Raw genomic sequence first — 14937 nt, 5'->3', positions numbered from 1 at the left:
GATTGATTTGGACTTATTTCCTATTCCTCGTATGGTTGTGGTCCTAGGGTAGAATCTTTTATTCGAAAGTCTATTTGATCCTTTTCTGTGTATAACTTGCATGCATAAAGGCAACCTGTTATGATTGGTCTGATTGACGTGAGTAGAGCAAATCTTACTAATGTGACAACCCGAAGGATATTCCGTTAACGTAGCCCATTCCGTTAATAAAAATTTCATTTTTATTTTGGGTTTTCCGTTAACTTTCAAATTAAATAATTCATTTAGAATTATTATTATTATTTCGTATGTGTCAGAACGAAATATTTATTTGAGTGAAAACACTCTAAATAATCTTTTGGGAATTTCTAGTCTACGACTAATACGGGTAATGGTCATTTACCCGGGGAAAATATTAAGCTCCGTTTAATGTCCGTATTGGGTGTATAGGGCAGACTAGGATTTGAAATATGCGGTAGTCTGTGGGGTATGGTTATTTGGGAAAAACTGGAGTTATCAGGTAGAGCCGTGGGGAAAGGTATAGGTAGGTGTGGAAGGTAGTATTGGGCCCATACTACTGAAAGCACAGGACCTATACCCGAGCCAATGCTAGATCTGACAGCTCTAAGGAGGACCGGTGTGGGGAGATCCCCCTATATAGATGTCCTGATTATTATGGTTTATGAAATTTCAGTTCAGCATGGTAGTGACACGATTTGGGATAGGGGGGTCAGGATCAGGATCAGGATCCGGATCCGGATCGGGTAGCGGTGCAGAGCCCATCAATGAGAGGCTGCGCGAGATCATTGCAGCCGAGGTTACGAAGGGTATCCTTGACGCTACCCCAGTGATCTTTGGGACGGTCAAGGAGGGTATTATGGAGATCATGGAGGAGAGGCTCAGGTCATTCAGAATTGAGATTGCTGCAGGCCAGATCGGGGCCCGAACTCCCTCGTTTCGGGAGTTCAAGGCGTGTGGAGTGTCAGTTTTTTTCGGGGTCAGGGACCCCATTGTTAGCCGACGCTGGGTGGAGGATGTCGAGAATACCCAGTGCACGAGTTCTTGCCCGGATGCGTCAAAGGTGGGTTTCGCTTCATGCATGCTGAGAGATAGAGCCCGAGACTGGTGGGACGAGGTGACTAGTCAGGTGGGAGCAGCCGGTGTGGCTGAGATGACATGGGCTGAGTTCATTCGGCTATTTGACTTGGAGTTTGCACCAACTATTGATGTGCAATGGATGGTGAGGGAGTTCCAGGAGCTCCAGCAGACCACCGAGACTGTGGCGGAGATCACCGCCAAGTTTCGGGAGCGAGCATTGTTGATCCTACAGTATGCTACGGATGAGGATATGAGGCGTACGAGATATCATTCCATGCTGAGGGATGATATCCGGGAGTTTGTGAGTTTTACAATGTGCAAAACCCTAGACGAGATGGTGGAGAAGGCCCGTGAGCGGTAAATGGAGTTGGACTTCCGCACCAAGCGGAAGCCGGAGCAGGCACAGGCAGCGGTGGGTCAGGCTAAAAAGCCTAAGACCTCAGATACTTCCAGCAGGGGCCAACAGGGCTGGGGCCGATGTGCCAAGTGCGGTAAATTTCACGGTGGGGCTTGTCGTACAGCAAGTTCAGGGTGTTACGCATGTGGCCAACAGGGCAACTTGAGCAGGGATTGCCCCAAGAAGGGCTTGATATGTTTCCACTGCAACCAGACTGACCATAAAAAAGCCGATTGTCCGAGGTTGCAGGGAGGGGGAGGAGCGGTGGCGACGCCTGCGCCCGCCACGATGAGAATTACGGATGGCCGCCCTGCTAAGGCGGATTCTCCAACGGTGAAGAGCCGTGCATTTCAGCTGACTACCGAGGAGGTTCGGGCAACGCCAGATGTTGTGGCTGGTACGTGTTTATTCTTCTCTGCTCACTATTTATTTGTATTTCTTATGTGTGCATTGTACTTATGTATAGGGACCTTTTTGGTCAATGGTATTTCGGCTCATGTTTTGTTTGATTCAGGTGCTACCCGATCGTTCGTGTCTCTTGAACTTAGCAAGAAGTTCCGAGATGTGCTGGGAACTTTAGATTCCCCACTCGAGGTAGAGATTGCAGACGACCACACTGTGAGTGCAGAGAGGATGTATCAGGACTGTGTCCTGAATGTGCTGGGAGAGAGATTTAGTGTTGACTTAGTCCTGATACCGTTGCGAGGATTGAAGGTGATTGTCGGGATGGAGTGTTTGAGGTCCAATGGAGCTATGATCGATTGCGAGCGCCAGCTTGTGAGGGTTCGAACCCCAAGTAGGGGAGAACTGGTTATACATGGTGAGAGGGCCTCGCAGGGGCCGACTTTCTGTCCGACTGCGAGGGCTAGGAGATTTTTGTAGCAGGGATGTATGGGATTTCTGGCTTACATCTCGGACACAAGAGTTAAGACCACGATGGATGTGGGTAGTGTGCCGGTTGTACAGGAATTTCGGGATGTTTTTCCCGAAGAGTTACCAGGAGTGCCTCCGGAGAGGCAGGTGGAGTTTCGCTTTGAGTTGGTGTCGGGTGCCGCTCCGATAGCGAAGGCACCATACCGGCTAGCACCGCCCGAGATGCAGTAGCTATCTACGCAGCTTCAGGAGCTGCTAGATCGAGAGTTCATCTGTCCGAACAGTTCCCCGTGGGGAGCTCCGATCATGTTTGTGAAAAAGAAGGATGGATCACACAGGATGTGCATTGACTATCGAGAGATGAACAAACTAACGGTGAAGAACCGTTATCCGTTACCGAGGATCGACGATTTGTTCGATCAGCTGCAGGGTGCGTCTTGGTTTTCCAAGATTGATCTTCGGTCGGGGTATCATCAGCTGAGGATTCGAGATGAGGACATACCGAAGACAGCTTTTAGAACTCGGTATGGGCATTACGAGTTTGTGGTGATGCCATTTGGGCTCACCAATGCCCCAGCAACGTTCATGGATCTCATGAACAGGGTGTGTAGACTGATGTTGGATCGGTCAGTAATCGTTTTTATTGATAATATCATGGTCTATTCTAAGACCAAGGAGCAGCATGAGCAACATTTAAGGGAGGTATTAGAGACCCTGAGGGCGGAGAGGCTGTATGCCAAGTTCTCCAAGTGTGATTTTTGGCTGCGGGAGGTACAGTTTTTGGGGCACATCATCAACCAGGAAGGTATTTCGGTTGATCCAGCCAAGGTGGAGTCTGTGATGCGGTGGGAAGTACCGAAGAATGCTTTCGAGATCCGTAGCTTCTTGGGTCTAGCGGGCTATTATCGGAGATTCATCCAGGATTTCTCCAAGATTGTTGTGCCCTTGACCTGCTTGACCAAGAAGAATGTGACATTTCGATGGGGTGCGGATTAGCAGTTGGCCTTTGAGACCCTGAGACGGAGATTATGCGAGGCTCCGATTCTAGTACTACCCGAGGGATTAGATGACTTGGTGGTGTACTGTGACGCATTGATTTTAGGGTTAGGTGCGGTACTGATGCAGAGGGGGCATGTGATAGCTTACGCCTCGAGACAGTTGAAACCTCATGAGGCGAATTACCCCACTAACGACCTGGAATTGGGGCCAGTGGTGTTTGCCCTCAAGATTTGGAGGCACTACTTGTACGGAGTGAGGTGCACCATCTATACGGATCACAAGAGTCTGAAGTATTTGATGGATCAGCAAAACCTCAACATGCGACAGAGGAGATGATTAGACGTGTTGAAGGACTACGATTTTGAGATCCTATACCATCCCGGGAAGGCCAATGTGGTGGCCGACGCTTTGAGTCGCAAGGCGGCGGGTTCCCCGATTGGGAACGTTTGTTTGAGAATGACTGTGATCTATCCATTGTTGGATATGATCAAGGAGGCTCAGGTCGAGGGGGTGAAGAAGGAGAATTGGAAAATAGAACGGATTCGGGGGCAATATCCTTTGTTTGTTAAGGATAGTCATGGCCTTTTGACACAGTGTGGCCGGGTATGGGTACCAGTGACAGGGGGAGTGAGGCAGAAGATATTGGAGGAGGCGCACAACTCCAAGTTCTCTATACATCCAGGGGCTACGAAAATGTATAGAGACTTGAGACTGAGTTATTGGTGGCCCTTCATGAAGCGGGAAATCGCTTGGTTTGTGGAGCGGTGTTTGACCTGCAGGATGGTCAAGGCCGAGCATCAGCGGCCCCATGGTAAGGTTCAGCCGCTACCCATTCCCATGTGGAAGTGGTAAGAGATCATTATGGACTTCATTACGATGTTACCTAGGACGGAAAGGGGTGTGGACACCATATGGGTGATCGTAGACAGACTAACGAAGAGTGACCATTTTATTCCGATCTTTGAGAGTATATCCGCCGAGAAGTTGGCAGATATTTATGTGCGAGAGGTGGTGACTAGACATGGGGTGCCAGTATCGGTAGTCTCGGACAGGGATGTTCGGTTTACATCTAGATTCTGGAAGAAGTTCCACGAGGATCTGGGCACTCAGCTGCATTTTAGTATGGCTTATCACCCCCAGACAGATGGCTAGAGTGAGAGGACGATCCAGACACTTGAGGATATGCTGCAAGCATGTGTGTTGGATTTTGGAGGGAGTTGGGATGCGTACCTCCCATTGGCAGAGTTTTCATACAATAACAGTTACCATGCCAGTATCGACCGACCTCCATTCGAGATGTTTTATGTCAGGAGATGTAGGACTCCGGTTTGCTGGGACGAGGTTGGTCACCGAGTCATGGTGAGCACTGAGGTGGTGCTCAAGACTACCAGGCTGATTCAGCAGGTGCGCGACCGGTTGCGAGTTGCGCAGAGCCGTCAGAAAAGTTATGCTGACCGGCGGCGACCGGATCTTGAGTTCCAGTTGGGGGACTTTATGCTACTAAAGGTGTCGCCATGGAAGGGAGTCATCAGGTTTAGGAGGAGGGGCAAGTTAGGGCCCCAATAAATAGGTCCTTTCAGGATTACGACCCGGGTGGGCAAGGTAGCTTATCGCTTGGAGCTACCGGATGAGCTTAGCCAGATTCACAACACTTTCCATGTGTCACAGCTTCGGAAGTGTATCACGGACGAGGCCGCGGTCGTCTCTCCGGACGACATTCAAGTGGATGAGAGCCTAAACTACATTGAGAAGCCTGTTGTGATTCTAGATAGGAAGGCCAAGGTTCTTTGGAACAAGGAAGTAAAGCTGGTGAAGGTGCAATGGCAACACTAAAGGGGCTCCGAATGGACTTGGGAGCTGGAGGACGAGATACGAGACCACTACTCGGATTTATTTGGGTCAGCAGACTTCGAGGACGAAGTCTAGTTCAAGTGGGGGAGATTTGTAATGCCTGTTCCAAGCATTACTTAAATTATTTATTTAAGTTTAAGGTTTTGTTCATGGACTCGGCGAGCTGGGAGTTCAACTCGTCGAGTAGGAGCCTTATGGGTTGACACGGGATCGAGACCTACTCGACGAGTCGGCAGGATGACTCGACGAGTAGGAGCTGTAAAGAGAAACCCTAATTTTTAAGGGTTTGCACCCTATATAAAGAACATAACCTGCCCTTGTGGCCTCCCTTAGCACCTTATTACCAGAGAAGAGAGTTTTCGGCCGTAAACCCCTCTTGAGTGAGAGAAATAGCCATTGTGAGAAACCTTGAAGTGATTGTGAAGAACTTTAGAGCTTGAAGAAGAATGAGATTGGTGAGGAGCAGTAGATCCATCATCTACATCATTTTTGCCAGCATCCTAAGGTATAAAGTCTTGATCTTGATCTCTAGTTACTTAGATCTCCTTCTTGGAAGTAAATGGCCATTCTTGGTGCAAAATGGAGTCAAACTTGGATCTAGACTTATCACAAGGATAGGGTTCCAGATCTGGACCTCTTTAGGTCCCAAATACCATAAAGTTTCTTCCTTTATGCAGTTTGGTCTCTTCCCATGCACAAAAACCATGTAAGAATCCTAGTTTTGAAGTTATAGGCTTGAAGGACCTTGCATGCATGTAAAGTTTTTCAACTTTACGTGATAGATGGATTAGGAGAGCTTGAATCTGGAGTTTGGGACCCTAGATCCCACGGAAAGGGCCGAACTTGAAGAAGACTGAAGGAACTCGTCGAGTCCCTTGGCTGACTCGACGAGTCGAGTAGGGTTTACTCGTTTTCGGTTGTCAGGAGTTTTCGATTGTCAGGAGTTTTTTCGGTTGTCAGGAGTTTTCGGTTGTCATGAGTTTACTGGTCAGGAGTTTCCGGTTGGCATGAGTTTGCGGTCCCATGAGTTTCATAGGGGACTCGGCGAGTTACACAGGTGACTCGGCGAGTCGATGACCAACTCGAGAGGAACTCGACGAGTCACTAGATGCACTCGACGAGTTGAGGTCAACATAGACTGTTGACCTTGACTTTGACCAGGGTTGACCAGGGTTGACTTTAAGGGTAATTATGGGATTATGACAAGTTAATCACATGATGCTTAAAGGCAGTTAAGTTGGAGCAACACGTGGGACTTATCTGATTCTAGCTTGTCAGTTCAGCATTCGTGAGAGGTGAGTCTTCTCACCATACCAATGGGTCTGAGGCACCAAGGCCGGCCCATTTTATGATATGTGGTACACTAGCTGTAGTAGAGATATGTGGTATGATAGTTAGCTTTATGCTAGGTGGTATGCAAGTGATTATGTGATATTTGCATGGAACAACCCGGGGGGAGCCCGTGACAATTGGATATAAGACCATGTAGGGGAGCCCATGGCATTTCTAGGTAAAGACCATGTGGGGGAGTCCATGACATGATGGTAAAAGACCCTGGGGGGAGCCCATGACATCCTTATATGTTATGTATGTGTTATATAGTATGATAGATACTCCTGTGATATATGATATGATAATTGATTATGTATGTTATTGCATGGAAGACCCCGGGGGGAGCCCGTGGCAGTTGGATGTCAGACCATGTGGGGGAGCCCATGACATTCCTAGGTAAAGACCACGGGGGAGCCCATGTCATGAAGGTATAAGACCCTGGGGGGAGCCCACGACATCCTTATATGTTAGTATGCATGGCTTATATGGTAGAGATAACTTTTATAGCACATATGATATGTGTTATATGGATTGTGTGTGGGGTATGCTCTAGGGGGACTCACTAAGCATTAGCTTACAGTTATGGATTTGTTTCAGGTATATCTGAGCCCAAGGGTAAGGGCAAGGCGTGATGGCGCGACGTGCACTCTCTCAGACACTTTTATGGGAGCTTCTGATGTTTTGAAATAAAATTGTAAACGATATGAGTTTTGAAAACAATTGTATATGGATTCCACGGTTTATGGAAATGCGTTTTGATTAATTAAAAATGAAAAAAAATTTCTTTGAAAAATTGGGTCGTTACACAATCTAAAATCTTCTTGGTGATCAAAATTGATATCATAATCTTAAGTCTTCTTGATGAGCATGGAAAAATCAAGGCTAAATTTGTGAATCCATCAAATCTTTCACACGGTCAAATACATACAAAATTATAACATTGTACAACTCTTAATTAGAACAAAATTTAAAATAAAAATAAAATAAGGAAATAGAACTCAAAGTAAGATGCTATATTAGAAAAAAACATAGAACGCTTGATTTAACAAATCATTAAAAATTTCAAAAATTAAATATATGTTTGTTTGTTTCCAATCCCAAATCTTGAAAGGACTGAATACACACAGTGACAATAAACTTTTTGATTATGTTTATTGTTAATTTTCATCCCAAATAGAGGTAATTAAAGTTGTAATGCAAGCTTTTTAAAAATTGTTTCTTATCATTATATAAGATATGTTATCATAGTTTTGACAGCAATAATACTAATCAGAAAACTAAAAACAATGTCACTAATAAACATGATGATTCAAATTCACAGTAAAAAGGGATGATAACCAAATTTTTTTGTTGTATAAACTTTTTCTTATACACAAAATGTCCAGGTGTTTTTGAATATATTTTGAAAATTCCCCAACACAAAAATCTACCAAAAAAAAAAAAAGACAAACGGTTGATCATCTTGGACCAGACAAGTGATCATTACTAGGATTAAAACCCGAATCAAAATTAAACCGAATCTGTTGTATCTGACTATCCTCTTTCTTTGGAATCTCCTCTTTCTTCCACTCCTCCCACCTCTCCGCCAACCCATTACCTTCAAGCATCTTAACCACTTCAGACATCTTCGGTCTCTCCCACGGTGTCACCCGTGTACACAATAGCGCCACCTGTATCACCTCCTCAACTCCATTCAACAAATCACCTCCTAAATCCGGATCCACAAGCACCTCCAACTTCCTATCTTCCAAAAGCCCTTTCACCCAATCAAGCAACATCACCTCATCATCATTAGCAAGTCGTGCAAGATCATACGCCCGTTGCCCGGTGATAAGCTCTAAAAGCATCACACCATATCCAAAGACATCGGTTTTTTCTGAAGATCTGCCTGTGGATATATACTCCGGGGCAATGTGTCCGATTGTACCACGCACACCTGTTGTGACATGAGTGTCTTTGTAGTCCATGAGTTTTGCTAACCCAAAGTCTCCAACTATTGCTTCAAATTCCTCATCTAATAAGATATTTGCAGCTTTTACATCACGGTGAATGATTTTTGGATCGCAGTGATCGTGTAAATACGCGAGCCCACGTGCGGACCCCAGTGCGATTCGTTTCCTTGTTGGCCAATCGAGTGCAGATTTTGTATCGGGTCGATCTACAGTAATTTGTCAATTAGCTAAAAAGTCATGTATTTGACTTAAAAAGTCAAAGTGGGTATTCTTACCTTTTAGACATGATGCAACGCTTCCATTGATCATGAACGGATAAACAAGCAAACGTTCGGTTGGTGTCATGCAAAAACCTTGAAGCCTTAGTAGATTCCGGTGAACTGCCATACTTATCAACTCAACCTCCGTCTGAAACTGCAATTCACCACCTTGAACACGATCTAGCAGTCTTTTCACAGCCACCAAAGACCCATCAACTAACCTTCCTTTATAAACTTTCCCAAATGCACCTCTTCCGAGAATGTTTTTGTTGCTAAAATCATCCGTTGCAACTTGTAGTTCACGTAGAGAAAACCTCTTCAGTTGCCCTAATTGATGAACTTCCGGATCCTCTCCAGCTAAAAAAAATCAAACGAGACATTCATTCTATATACCTTTTATATTGCTGGAAATAATTAAATGACACTTTTGGTCCCTGTAGGTTTAATTTTTCCGAATTACATTTTTGGTCTATGTGGTTTTTAACTTGTATAAATTACAATTTACTGGTCCGTGTAGTTTTAATTTTCTGGAATCACACTTCTGGTCCGTGTAGTTTTTAATTTGCAAGCAGGAAATAAGAAAAAGATACTTTTTGTCACTATAGTTTTAAGTTTGTGGAATTACATTTTTGGTCCTTACAGTTTTAATTTTCCGGAATTACACTTTTGGTCCATGTACTTTTTAATTTGCAAGAAGGAAATAAGAAAAAGATACTTTTGGTCCCTATAGTTTTAATTTCTCGGAATTACATATTTGGTCCTTCAAGTTTTTAGTTTGCACGAATTACATTTCTGGTCCCTGTAGTATTAATTTTCTGAAATTACACTTTTGGTCCGGGTAGTTTTTAATTTGCAAGAAGGAAATAAGAAAAATATACTTTTGGTCCCTATAGTTTTAATTTCTCCGAATTAAATATTTGGTCCCTGAAGTTTTTAGTTTGCATGAATTACATTTCTGGTCCCTGTAGTTTTACTTTTCTGAAATTACACTTTTAGTCCGTGTAGTTTTTAAGTTGCAAGAAATGAGTGACTTATACTTTTCGTCCCTATAGTTTGCAATGTTGTGCACATTAGTTCAGGTTTTGATATATTTTTTTACAAGAAGACTGAATTACAGTTTAGGTCTCTGTGGTTTCTATTTTTAATTTGTTAGGAACCAAAATCAGGTGATAATTAAATCTATTAACTTTAGTCACCTGCTACATCAGAGAAATGATCTTGTGGGTGTCTGCGCCGCCACCAAGCAAGTGCAATCAACGGAACTGCAATAAAGATAGCAGCTCCGACAGCAACTCCTCCGGCAATAGCTAATGTGTTGTCATTACGGACTGAAATTTACATAAAATACAATTAGAAGGAATGTAATAGAATAGGGGTAATATAGTCATTTTACTTGGAAAAGAAACCAGACCAAGATGTCACATTAGTGCTATCGAAGATTATATAAAGTAAAATAAATTTATTTAAGTTTTTGAACTTTTTTAAAAACAATGATAATGATCGAAAATACCTGAAGGAGGTGTCAGTGTAACATTCGGTGTTGTATCATTCGCAAATGTCAAGTTGGAATTATTGAGAAAACTGAAAGAAGAGAATTTGGCAAAATCATGATATATCGTTATATCTTGAATTCATGGCATAATTTCAAGAATCATGTAAGTAACAACATTTAGACCTAATGTTTGTGAATCGCGAAAATGAGCCATTGTAAGGGACACTTCCATCCAAAAAGTTGTTGGATAGATCACTATGACATATAATTAAGAAACCAATCAATTTTAGCTTTGTTTCAATAACTATCCATAAAGAATAAAAAACCATAATGTAACGATATATATATATATATATATATATATATATATATATATATATATATATATATATATATATATATATATATATATATACTTACAGAATTTCTAGTTTATTTATAGTAGTTAACGAATTTGGAATAGCTCCCATCAGACCGTTGTTATTCAGACGACTATCCTTAGACAAAAACACAAATGATCATAATTAACAAAAGATGAAGTAAAATGGATCAAACTACTTTAATTTCATTAAAAAAAAAAGGAATCCAAATGATGTAAAATCGTACTTACAGATAATGAAGTTTCTGAAGGTTGCCCAATGTGTCTGGAATGTCACCTTCTAACTGGTTGTGGTAAAGATCCAAACTCAACAACTGTCTTAACTTCCCAAGCTCATAAGGAATTTTTCCAGCGATGTTGTTACTATAAAGCTCCCTAATATCACGAAACAATATTAGTAAGTTTTAAATCATCATAAATAATAATATTTGGATTATTGTATAACAATTAAGGAAAATGACTATACACTATTGACTTACAAGTACTGTAAATTTGTAAGTTGACCAAGCTCCGGAACCAGTTGACCTGACAAGTCTGCGTTTCCAAGATCACTGTGTGTGTGTGTGACAAACACCAAAATAACAATTTATTTGTAAGACTAGAAAATGCAATAAAAGAATAAAATATCAAATTTTGATTAAAGAGGTTTGATGAGCTTACACTCGAGTAACTTTATTCCCAGGGTCGCAAGTAACATGAAACCAAGTACATGGGGTGGGAAGGGCCGAATCCCAACTTTGCAAAACATTCTTGGGATCCTTTAAATTTGACTTTAGGCTATTCAATGCATCGACTGTTTTACATATATGAAATTTGATTATGGTCTCTTCTTCGAAACATCAAATTAATGAAGATTTAATTTACTATAAAACATCGTGAATCAAGGAAGCAATTAAGAATCATGAAAAAAACACATACCTTCAGCATTCCCATAAACCCTTTTATGGAACCCCAAAATAAAAAAATAGAGGATCACAGGGAGGATTCTATCCATTTCTGGCTAGCTAAAAGCCTAGTTTCATCGTCGGTTATTAAACAAAATCAAGAAATATAAAATGCCTAAAACTTGAAACACAGAACGCTAGCTTTGAAGACAAATTCACAAATAAAATCGACAAACTAAAACCAAAAATTCCACTTCAAGAAATTCGTCGAAATGATGATTCTGAAGTTATTTGTTTTGGGTTTTGCAATATTAAAGATAGTAGTTCTTTTGGGGTAGGGACAAGGGGAATAGTCTTTGTGTAACCAGTCAAAGTTCTCTTTTTCTCCTAAAGTTGTGGCTGCAGGAAGAAAGAGAGGGGGGCATTTTAGGAAAAAGGGAATACTGAAATGAAAATTAACATAGTTGACTCCGAGAAGACTTTGACTATACTTTCAGTATTGCAGAAACAATTGCACTACATAAAGACTTAAATGATTTATCAATGTATTATACATTTCTAACATAAGTTTGGGGAAGTGAAGTTTCTAGAAAACGGGTAAACTCAACCCGTAAGACCCACCAGGTTAACGAGGTAACTTGGAGTTCTCCTGAAAGAAGGCTTCATTCTGGCATTTTATCAAACACTTAATACACGCATGTAAACCTACCACACGTTAACTTGTTCAAGTAGAACAGTCATCCACAAAAGAACTGAAACAGATTGTTGGGACATGATAAATTTAAAGATAACAGAGTACAGAAAGCAATACATACCTTTGACTGAAGCTAGCTTGGGTTCGACAACGATGTTTGCGAGCCATCACATTCCTTGCCGGATGATTAAAGTTGCACCAAAATGGAATGCTGATCTCCCTTTAGTGTCGAATTAGTGGAGATTTTTAGGCTACGTAGGAAAGCGATATAAAAATGTTTTTTTTTTCATGCCCAAAATTAGTTAGATTAGATAGGTGTTTAACTATTTTGTGAACCAAGAAGAAAATCATTGCAAGTCAAAAATAAGAAAGAATGTGGGAATGGTGCGAAAACGGGGAAATCAAAAAGAATTTGCAAATCAAAAATAAGAAAGTATACAAACCTATGGTAGTTAGTTTTATTTCATATCAACTAGAAAAGGTCCTTACGACACGGGTCACTCTTTTTAGAAAAAGACGGTTAAAGTTGTTCAATTACTAAAAATAATAAGTGATTTATAACATTAAAACTTCCTTTTTTGTTAATAGGAATGAGTTTTTTTTTCCAATTGCAACATGTTTTTGTCATGATTCAAAAGAACCTTCATTTTTATAATTCAAAAGAACTAGTTTATTAGATTAAAAGATTAGAAATTTGTGGTAATTATGCAAGTTTTTAAGTGATATGATCAATTTTTGAGGTTATTCTAAACTCACAAATTTTGTTCAAAGTCAACTAGTCCATGAGTTGAAATGGATAAACATTCATGTATTAAAATGCATCCTTTTTTGTTTATAGTAGTTATATTGTTAGTATGTTCGTTGTATAAGTTGACAGAAGGGAAGGAATTCTTTGTAAGGCCTATGATTATGAATATCAATCAACAAAATTTGATGAAGACATCTACCAAAAGGGAAACATCTAAGATGATGTAGAAGAAACTTCTTATTTGGAATGATGAAATTACTCTAAAGTTGATATTTAATACAAAATTTACTTGACTCCGTCGATTGTTTGACTAATTTGTTTTCCAGTGTTGATCTGGATATATTATTTGTAATTTTGTATCTAAAAGGCTAAAAGAAATATATATAAAACATTAGTGTATTTTTATTGAGTTTCGTCTTCAAATGGATTTTTTTCTCTCCTGCCTCGGGTCCAAAATATGTTTGGGACGGTCCAGCTAACGCCCACCTTTACTTATGATCTTTGTTTTGTAGACATCGAAGATCTTAACCAAGATTTTAGGGGCTATTCACCCCCTCATTCGATCTGAGGTATCTAGATACCTTCTAAGGTTTAAAGGCTTACATCTTTATACGAGATTAGGTTTAAACAACTTGCTTGGACGCACATCTTCTAGTTATAGTCAAAGGATATGGGGACCGACTTACGCTTCGGTAACTGACAACCTACATATTACTAACTATTTAATTCAATGGAATAACACGGGCGTGTCATACAGTCGGGAACTTATACCCACACATTTAATATGAGCATGTTAAACTCAAGCCAAGGAAATATCCCAAGGATGTGGAAAATCCCAAGGGAACAACCCTCAGACCAGGTTACCCCAAGATTTACAACATTTTTATGTTGTCAATTAGTGAAAACGTGGTCTTGTTCACTAAGTTAGAGATATCCGAACCTAAGGTCAAAAACCTAAAGTGTTATCTATCCAAGATAGTATCATAATAAATTAAACAAAGTATCCAAGATATTCTCCCAAGACGTAATCTAAAGATGACAAACGAAATCACTTCGGCTCAATATATCATCATAAGATTTCATCCCAATATATTAGGCATAAGGTATACAATCCTTATATCACTCTTAAATTCTAAGATTGTTTCCTTCTTATAACCTCAAACCTTTCTTTTTACAGTATGTCACTTTTTTATCCTTACACTCAAATTTTCTCCATGTTTCATTAATATTATTTTCATTTTTATCAAAGTATATTTCCTTTAGCATATCTTTAAAGATAAGGTACAAAGTCAAAAATTGTTAGAATATGTGTCCAAGGCCATAATTAAATTGGTATAACTTTATGTAATAATAGTAATTCCCTTTTTTGGTTGCCATCATAACCAGAAATAGCTAAAATAACCTTAGGAGAGAGAGATAAAATGATTTGTTAATTTATTATGTGATTAACAAATTAATTATAAGTAGTTTCTAATTAATTATGAATTAATTAGAGATAGTCAGAATTGATTAAGTATTAATCATAATTAATTTGGAATTAATTCGGGATTAATTGGAATTAATTAAAGGTTCAAGATGTGAATTATAATTGTTCAATAGTTGAACAAAAGATGCAATTCTAGAAGGGCCAATGACATTAATGGTTTTAGGAGCCTCTTTAGGGTTTCCAGAAGCCTCCTAGTAGCAGATAAGGAAATGATTTGAATTGAGATTAAATCTATTATTTAACTATTCAAATCTGAATTCATTTGTAAGTTACCTAGACTATAAATAGGACCCTTGGGCACTAAGATTTTGTGGCTTCTCATACCTAGAACGTAGAGAACAAAAATTCTCTCATCTCTCCTCTCTCATCTTTATTCTAGGGTTTCTAGGGTTTGGGTGTGAGCCATTAGAGGCAACCATATCTTTGGTGCTAGCTTTCTGAAGATCAACAAGGGAATCAATGATATTGTTTTCTATAACAATATCAAAGGTATGTAATGTAACAAACCAAAAT

At 40.3% G+C, this 14937-nt stretch overlaps 1 protein-coding gene across 1 annotated transcript; it reads right to left on the bottom strand.

The window, feature by feature from the left end:
- Nucleotides 1-7863: 7863 nt before the first annotated feature.
- On the bottom strand, nucleotides 7864-12038 carry LOC145141384 (BRASSINOSTEROID INSENSITIVE 1-associated receptor kinase 1-like). Its single transcript, XM_079074673.1, has 10 exons — nucleotides 11531-12038; nucleotides 11273-11405; nucleotides 11092-11163; nucleotides 10844-10987; nucleotides 10654-10725; nucleotides 10417-10488; nucleotides 10252-10322; nucleotides 9938-10069; nucleotides 8757-9098; nucleotides 7864-8687 (listed from the first exon to the last, which is right to left on the bottom strand). Exons 1-10 carry the CDS (start codon nucleotides 11604-11606, stop codon nucleotides 7987-7989), a joined length of 1815 nt encoding a protein of 604 aa, XP_078930799.1. The 5' UTR covers nucleotides 11607-12038; the 3' UTR covers nucleotides 7864-7986.
- Between the last annotated feature and the right edge of the window lie 2899 nt (nucleotides 12039-14937).

This window comes from Lactuca virosa, chromosome 9 (assembly GCF_052849685.1).
Source record: "Lactuca virosa cultivar CGN04683 chromosome 9, Lactuca_virosa_CGN04683_v6, whole genome shotgun sequence".
Taxonomy (NCBI): Eukaryota; Viridiplantae; Streptophyta; class Magnoliopsida; order Asterales; family Asteraceae; genus Lactuca; species Lactuca virosa.
Note: the sequence above shows the minus strand (reverse complement) of the source record. Positions and strands in the feature narration are given on the sequence as shown.

Coding starts and splice junctions, on each gene's coding strand:
- LOC145141384 (XM_079074673.1), bottom strand. CDS start 11,606: ATGGATAGAATCCTCCCTGTGATCCTCTATTTTTTTATTTTGGGGTTC. Junction 11,406..11,530: donor GGTTTATGGGAATGCTGAAG/GTATGTGTTTTT, acceptor TATGTAAAACAG/TCGATGCATTGAATAGCCTA. Junction 10,726..10,843: donor CTTCAGAAACTTCATTATCT/GTAAGTACGATT, acceptor GTCTAAGGATAG/TCGTCTGAATAACAACGGTC.